Raw genomic sequence first — 7749 nt, forward strand, 5'->3', positions numbered from 1 at the left:
ACAGGATGTGCGTATCCCGTTAAGCGAGTAATGTTCTACCTACCCCCTGAAATAAGTTCTCACCTTCGTGCTGGCCTTACAAGGGAATGGGAGAGCTGTGATCCCAAATGTTAACTAGGCCGTAGGCACTAGGATGATTTTCTGTTCTGTAATGAAGGGGTATTGCTTTTACTTGTTGCTCTATCTGAACGGTTGGACTTTAATTGCAAAAGCACCTATCAATCTCCCCTCCCATTTCAAGAAGTGATTTTGCTCTCTATTACCACATTAAAGCTGAAAAGCTCATACGCAGTATACTCCCATACATAACCAAGAAGAAGTTTCAGGACTTAACTGTTTTACTTATTTATTGTGAGTCTTCTGCAGCTTGCTTTAAACCAAACCCGTTAAGAAAAAAAATACAAAAAAGCCCTGTTGATTGTAGGTTGTTTGTCCTTACCCATTTAGCCTTATTTTCTATGTTAGGAAGTCAAAAGTTAACAGCAGCATTCATCTTCAGGACAGGTTTCAAGTATCCCTTTACTAATCTTGCTGTGAGTTATTCTGTAACGTAAGTCGTGAGTGTTCACCCTCCTTCTGACAACACAGTAGTCACAGGAGTCTCCATCTTGACACCTTGAAATGGATCTTTTCATCTCCTTGTGCATATGCTTCTGAGTGGCGCTTTAAAAATCTCTTTATCTGTTTAAGTCTCTAAGAGTTGTATATGACAGTGTTCTACTTCTGTACTTCAGCAGTACTCATTCCAAGGCAATTCCAAACACTCCTTTTCGGTGTTTTAGATCTGTATGTTGTTTCTTAGTGGAGAGAGCACGTCACGTGAACCTTGTGTACTCTTCACAGGTAACAGCCGATACTGACAGCCACGGCAGTAACTTTCAAAGTTGAAAGTTAAGAAAAAGCCCAGCTGTAACAAATTGTAACTTCAGAGATATTAAAAAATCCAGTGTAGGTACAACTGCCATAATATAGTGTGCAGTCTTTACTGCTGTTTGTGGCCTACGTGAAGTGTGATCTATCCTGAAGGAATCAGACGTACAGTAGATGGGGAAAAAAAAAGTCCAGTATGGATTTCTATTTCTATTACTTTCTGGTTCAGTGATTCACTTCCAGAACTAAAACATGAAGTCATGCATGTTTAGAATCTCAGCTGCCTTTATTTGAACTCTGTTGGTGTATTTTGAAAGCCAAAACTGTGCTATTAGGCAGATTGTGAGCTGTATAGTAATGCACAGTATAGAACGTCCTCTATTACATTCTTGGAGCAGCAGAGTTGAAGTGGTATCTATCTCATTTTGGAAAGATTTCTTCTTGTCACAATTGTAGCCATTTTATGATATAGTAATTTTTCTTTCCAATCCTGAGCAATGATACTCCATTCTTGAGAATATGCTGTCCAAGAATAAGAACAGTCTCAGGATTGGTTACACGAATCCCATTTACTGAAACTCCACCATCTGTAATTTTCTGGTACCTTAAAAAACAACAACAACAACAACAGTGGGTATTTTTGCAAGAGGAAGATTTCTATTGCTGGTAAGTACTGAACCATTTCACACATTTCTTTGGTTTAATTCATAACTGAATACATTTTTAATTTTGTGTATTTTAAATTCAGTCCAAGTCAAGAATAACTGAAATCAGCCTTAGCCTTTGTCACCTCCACTCCTCCAGAGAGGGATAAGGGAACATAATCTGTTGCTGTGTCCCTTCCTCAGCTGTATATTTCGGAGGTATGGTACATGACACTGCATTATCCTTCACTTTCTCTTCAAAATGCATTGCAGCCTCCCACCTCCCTCCTACTTAAAAGTGGTCTGTAGGTAACTGTCATGTTGTTACCTGATTTGATTATTCTTACCTTTTGTTAAACTTCTGAAAGCACACTACTACTACCACCTGTTCAAGTGAGATATTACTGAAGAGTAGGGCTGATAACATACCCACTAGATCCATCTGAAATGGCATTTGCTTTGCGACACAGGTCAAGCAGAGTCATTCCAGGTTCAAGCATCAATTCAGCAGAAGGAGCCTGTCTAAAAAGTTCCTGTAACTCCTGGTCAGACATAGCTTCCAGTGCCTCAATGCTGCTGTGATAAAGGGCTTTGGTACACCTGTGAGAACAAAGATCATTCAAAATCAGTTCTAGTCTCATCTTTGAACAAAGCATAGCTCAGCTGAACAGATTCCTCACCCCAGTTTCTGCTGATGCTTCTTATAGTAGCAAGTATTTTGGAGCTACCCTTCCCACTCTTGCATTTATTTATTTATTTTTGGATTCTACTCTCCTGCAATTCTAACATTGTTTACGTATCTCTTAAGTCTAGAACATTACTACGTATTTCTCTTAATAACTGAGCCTCAGCTAACTTGATTAAAACAGTCCTAGGAAAGCTACACATAAATACCATTGGATAAATCTGAAAGAGAATTGCTCAACAAATCAAACTTCACCTCTTAGCAGATTCCAGCCCTTCTCTGCCATGAACAAGTTTAGTTACTTCTGCAGCAAGTCGCTTCTGAGGGCCCCATTTTTCAGGCTCTTTGGCATGCATTTCCATGATGTGGTCAATCTCCTCAAGAGGAAGGAAGGTGAAGAGTTTCAGGTATCTATGAGCAGGGAAAACATTCTTTGTCTATAAAGCAATCACTGCACATTTCCTCTTTTTGTCATTCAAGCACTAAATGATTCTTATTTCTTTAAGAAATCCATGTTTACAAGTATTCTTTTCAACAACTCTTTGTTTTTGCCTGTGTACTTAGAATGATAACTCATGTTTTATTTACTATTTTATTAAGAGTAGCCTACAGAAATAAGACAGTACTCCAATCAGCAATTTACTTTCCTAATGAAAGGTAACATACAGAATTTACTGCAGTTGTTTCTTTACTAATTAGGTTCTAACTTTTATCCTTAGTAGTTGCACAGTATGTTAATGCAAAGCAACACTGATCATCAGACAGAAGTACACTCCGTTAACGACTGAGTATCTTCAGGAAGACTATTTAGGATAATGAACTATTTAAAAGTGTATATCAAAAGCATACTCTGAATTATTTTAATGGGCATGGCAGCTGTGTAGAATTCAATCTGCTAACAGGAGTACTTCCACGATTACAAAGTTTGAAAGCATGAAACATGCTAATGTTAAATATCCACACAGCCTTTTTTTCAGTCTCAAAAAGTGCTGTGGATGCATCTCTAAAAATCAAGCTATATTTTGCTGGTTCTCTTTTGCTCCTCTGCCTTTACTTTTGACAGTGTCTTAAAATTACATCCTGAAGATCTCTGCCATGTAGATAAACCTTGTAGGTAGACTGCTGCAGTGTAAATGTCTACCATGTGTATTTTCTGTAAGCCAATGGTGTCCCAAGCGGGGTGCAATCACCCCAGAGGCTATGCAAGAGGATCCATTATGTGGATATAGATATATATGCATGTATTGGGAGTGCAACTCAAAAAGTTGATTTTCTTTTGTTTGTTTTAAGACTAATAGGTGTGCACAACCAGAAAGTTTTGGAGACCCCTGATCTAGTCCGTAACCACAAACATGAATGTCCTAGCAACTTCCACACAAGACACCATTTGAATTTGCTTAAGGATAAACAATTATTAATGTGATGCAGTTACAGATGCTGAACTTTGTAACAAGCTAAATGACCAATGATCAGAACGTGGCATTTTTGGGTACTTCATACTAGCTGAAAACTTCTGGTACTTAACATCTATTAATATCTATAACATTGCAGTTGATTATTACGGGAGAGATTTTGTCTGATATCATGACATTACAGTACTGAAATTAACATGCATCGTAAGAAATGTATTCACCCCACAGGCAGAAGCAAAAGTGCCACACTTTATTCCTTTGGTCATACATGAACTAATTTATGATGTACACAGCAGAAGGAAACAGGTTCTGCTACTCCTAAGTACCTATGGCTCAGTCACACCTGCTTAACTAGCATATAGTTGTAATTAATGCCTAGATCTACATGGAACTGTTGGAAGGGATGCTGTCGCCTTGCACACACCTGCATGAAACAGCTACACAGGAGCATTACGATGCAGTTTCCTAAACAAAGCCAAGAAGAAAGATGAAGAGAAACTACTTACTTCTCAACTATGTCATCCTGTTGTCTAACAAAAAACTGATACAGCTCAAATGGAGAAGTCTTATCTCTGTTTAGCCAAACTGCGTTGCCAGCAGTCTTTCCCAGTTTATCTCCAGTAGTACTGGTAATAAGAGGCACAGTAATTCCAAACACATCTGTTCCTGTCATCCTGAGAGGATTAGAAAAGATGAAAAAACGTATTTTGGTAATCTTGAAGAAAACTCAGGCATCCTGTAAGATGCTATCCTTTACATAAAGCAGTTACACAGCTGCGAGCATGCAAAGTAATTCAGAAGAGAGTTTACAAAGAGAGCTTTAGGAAAAAAAAAATTGGACTTAAAACTTTATTGCACAAAGAACTAAAATTATTAAGTATGCGAAATAGCTTTGTGCGCAGCAGCACTAGCATGTTAATGTACTTGTACGACATGTACCTTCTGACTTCTGCACTGAACCGTTAACTGAGACTGCCTGCGGGTTTAGGATACCTGTAGCGTTTTTTTTTTCCTGTGCTAAATGTCTTGTGATAGTGAAGCATGCACCGAAGGACAAACTTCACCACCTACTCACAGCAGTGCCCGTGCATCTCTGAGCTGTGAGAGACTCGGATACAGCAGTTTTCGCTGTTTCCGGGAGAAGCACTGCAACCACCCCTAAGCACACCGCACACCTCCACTTCGGTGTGACGGCACTTTAAATGCATTTGGCAGCAGCAGGTCTGCAAGCTGACGGACGACCACCTCCCCGCTCCCGCTGGCTGCGCAGTGCCGCCCACCCGTGTTCTCCGCGCAGCCCCACACCGTCCTCACGTACTTGGTGACGAGCTCGTAGCCGGACATGATGTTTCCCATCTGGTCGGCGCCGCCCAGCTGCACGCGGCAGCCGTGGTGCCGGTAGAGGTGCAGGAAGTCGTACGCCTGCAGCGCGGGGTACAGGAACTCGGCCAGGCTCATGCCGTCGGCGCTGCGCAGCCGGGCCTGGCAGGCCTGCCGGCTCAGCAGTGTGCCCATGCGGAGGCGGCCGCCGGCGCCGCACAGGAAGTCGAGCAGCGGCTCGCGGCCCAACCACCACGCGTTGTCCAGCAGCTCTGCCCGGCCCAGGGGCCGCCCTCCGCCCGCCGCCCAGAACAGCTCGCGGTGGTTCTCCAGCAGCCGCCCCAACCCCTCGCGCAGTCCCCGCGCGTGGGCCCGCACCCGCTCGGCCTCCAGCGGTTCCCTCGCGCGCTCGCGGCCGCTGGGATCGCCCAGCCGCGCCGTGGCGCCGCCCACCACGGCCAGGACGGTGTGTCCGGCGCGCTGGAAGTGCAGCAGCGCCATGACGGCCGGCAGGTGCCCGACGTGCAGCGAGTCGGCCGTCGGATCGAAGCCGCAGTAGACGGCGACGGGCGGGCGGCCCGGCTCCAGCAGCGCCTCCAGCTCCTCGTCCGCGCCCTGCGCCGGGAACACCTCCTGGAAGAGGCCGCGCTCGCACTGCGCTGCCAGCAGCCCTTTGGAGCCCCGGGCACGCCGCGGCCGCTCGTGGACGTGCCGCGATCGGGGCAGCCGGGACCGCCGCAGGGCGACACACAGCCCCGCCGCGCGGCACCAGCGCCGCCACAGCGCGGGCGCCGCCATCTTGTGCGGGGCGGAGCCGCAGGCGGGACCGCCGCCACTCCGCAACGCCCACCCACAGCCGCGCTGCTGCGTGAGCTGCCGGGCTCTGGAGATCAAGCAGCGATACTACAGCGCGCAACGAGCAGCTTGCGCAAGGCGTGTGGCGATAAAAGCAGCTACAACAAAAACACTGCGCTTCTTTTTTTCTACAACTTTCCAGAACTGTCCACTTCTCCTTTTTGCTTCATGCCGTGTTTTAGAAAAGCGTGAATTAAAAGACACTGAAAAGACACTGGTAATCATGGTTATTATGGCTTGATGTTCTCATAGAGCATTGCAGTAGTACAAAGTCAGTGGTAGCTAAATACTATGAACATCAAGGCTGAGTATCAAAAACTATACTTACCACTGTCACGGTGTTATCCGTGACAGTGACCCAAGGGAAACAACATACTGGTGATTTTGTCAATCACATCTGGAATGTGAGGACGTCCATCTTGCCATTTTACTCCCAGGAACTGAATTTCTTGGGCAGGTCCCTTCACTTTGTTCCGTTTAATAGCAAAACTAGCACCCAGAAGAATTTGGATTATTCGCTCTCCTTTTTTAAAAACTTCCTCTGCTGTATCACCCCACACAACAATGTCATCAATATACTGGAGGTGCTCAGGTGCCCCACCCTGTTCCAGTGTGGTTTGAATCAGCCCATGGCAGATGGTTGGGCTGTGTTGCCACCCCTGGGGCAAACGGTTCCAGGTATATTGAACGCCCCTCCAGGTGAAAGCAAACTGTGGTCTGCACTCTGTGGCCAAAGGAATAGAAATGAATGCATTGGCAATGTCAATAGTGGCATACCACTTGGCTGCTTTTGACTCCAGTTCATATTGCAGCTCCAACATATCTGGCACAGCAGCACTCAGTGGGGGTGTGACTTCATTCAGCCTCCATTCTCCACTGGCTTTACGCACCGGCCATATGGGGCTGTTAAAAGGTGAGTGAGTCTTGCTGATCACTCCCTGGCTCTCTAGCTGACGGATCAAGTTATGAATGGGGAGCAAGGAATCCCTGTTGGTGCGGTACTGCCGTCTGTGCACTGTTTTTGTAGCGATAGGTACCTGCTGCTCTTTCACTTTCAGTACCCCCACAACAGACGGATCTTCTGACAGGCCAGGTAAAACAGACAGCTGCTGAATGTTGTCTGCATCTACAGCAGCTATTCCAAAAGCCCATCGGTATCCCTTGGGGTCCTTGAAATGTCCCCTTCTGAGATAGTCAATACCGAGTATGCATGGAGCCCCCTGTCCAGTCACTATGGGATGCTTCTGCCAGGTTTTACCGGTGAGGCTTATTTCTGCCTCCAACACAGACAGTTCCTGAGAACCCCCAGTCACTCCAGAAATATGAATCAATTCTGTCCCTTTATAACTCGAGGGCATTAGAGTGCACTGTGCACCAGTGTCCACCAGTGCCTTATATCTTTGTGGCTCTAATGTGCCAGGCCATCTAATTCACACAGTCCAATACACTCTATTATCCCTTTCCCTCCCCTGGCTGAGGGCAGGGCCCCTCTATTGGTTACCTGCAGTGACGGGAGCAATTTCGTTGGTGGCTGATCTCTGCTGTAGTTCTCTCACCCGTGCTCGCAGTGCAGGAGTGGGTTTTTTATGCCACTTCCTCATGTCCTCTCTGTTTTCTCGTAGGAAGCTCCACATGGCCACACGTGACATGATGTTACTGCTGTCATTTGCTCGAGCAGAGAGGCGGTTGCCTTTGGTGGCTGAGACTTTCATCAGTTGCATCAGTTGCTTCACCAGATTCTTTGGGTCATGCTCGTCTTCATCAGGTGTTTCCAATACTGACACAGGTTCATCCCTATTCATCAGTAATGACAGTTCCTCCAGTATAGTTTTCTTTATCTCACCTACTTCTGCTACTACAGCTGCAATGGAAACATGTGATGGTGGAAACTGTTGTTCAAAGTTTTGGAGTGTAATAGTCAATTCATAAACTGGGAGTCTTCTGTCTTGACCCTCGAATCTAG

General features: G+C 45.6%; 1 protein-coding gene across 1 annotated transcript; it reads right to left on the reverse strand.

Moving 5' to 3' along the window:
- Window positions 1–320: 320 nt before the first annotated feature.
- On the reverse strand, window positions 321–5729 carry YARS2 (tyrosyl-tRNA synthetase 2). Its single transcript, XM_065742633.1, has 5 exons — window positions 4930–5729; window positions 4118–4285; window positions 2455–2610; window positions 1944–2114; window positions 321–1474 (listed from the first exon to the last, which is right to left on the reverse strand). The coding sequence occupies exons 1-5, from the start codon at window positions 5727–5729 to the stop codon at window positions 1315–1317; spliced, it is 1455 nt and encodes a 484-aa protein (XP_065598705.1). The 3' UTR covers window positions 321–1314.
- Window positions 5730–7749: the final 2020 nt, after the last annotated feature.

The sequence above is a fragment of the Cyrtonyx montezumae genome, unplaced genomic scaffold (genome assembly GCF_038088225.1).
Source record: "Cyrtonyx montezumae isolate F1298 unplaced genomic scaffold, pur_monq_1.0 scaffold_3, whole genome shotgun sequence".
Taxonomy (NCBI): domain Eukaryota; kingdom Metazoa; phylum Chordata; class Aves; order Galliformes; family Odontophoridae; genus Cyrtonyx; species Cyrtonyx montezumae.

Bases quoted from the DNA above. Each gene is read 5' to 3' on its own strand.
- YARS2 (XM_065742633.1), bottom strand. From the start codon at position 5,729: ATGGCGGCGCCCGCGCTGTGGCGGCGCTGGTGCCGCGCGGCGGGGCTG. The intron at 2,115-2,454 runs GTGAAGTTTGAT...TTGTTCTCACAG, and splicing joins GGGCTGGAATCTGCTAAGAG to GTGTACCAAAGCCCTTTATC. The intron at 1,475-1,943 runs GTATGTTATCAG...TTGTTTTTTAAG, and splicing joins ATTTCAGATGGATCTAGTGG to GTACCAGAAAATTACAGATG.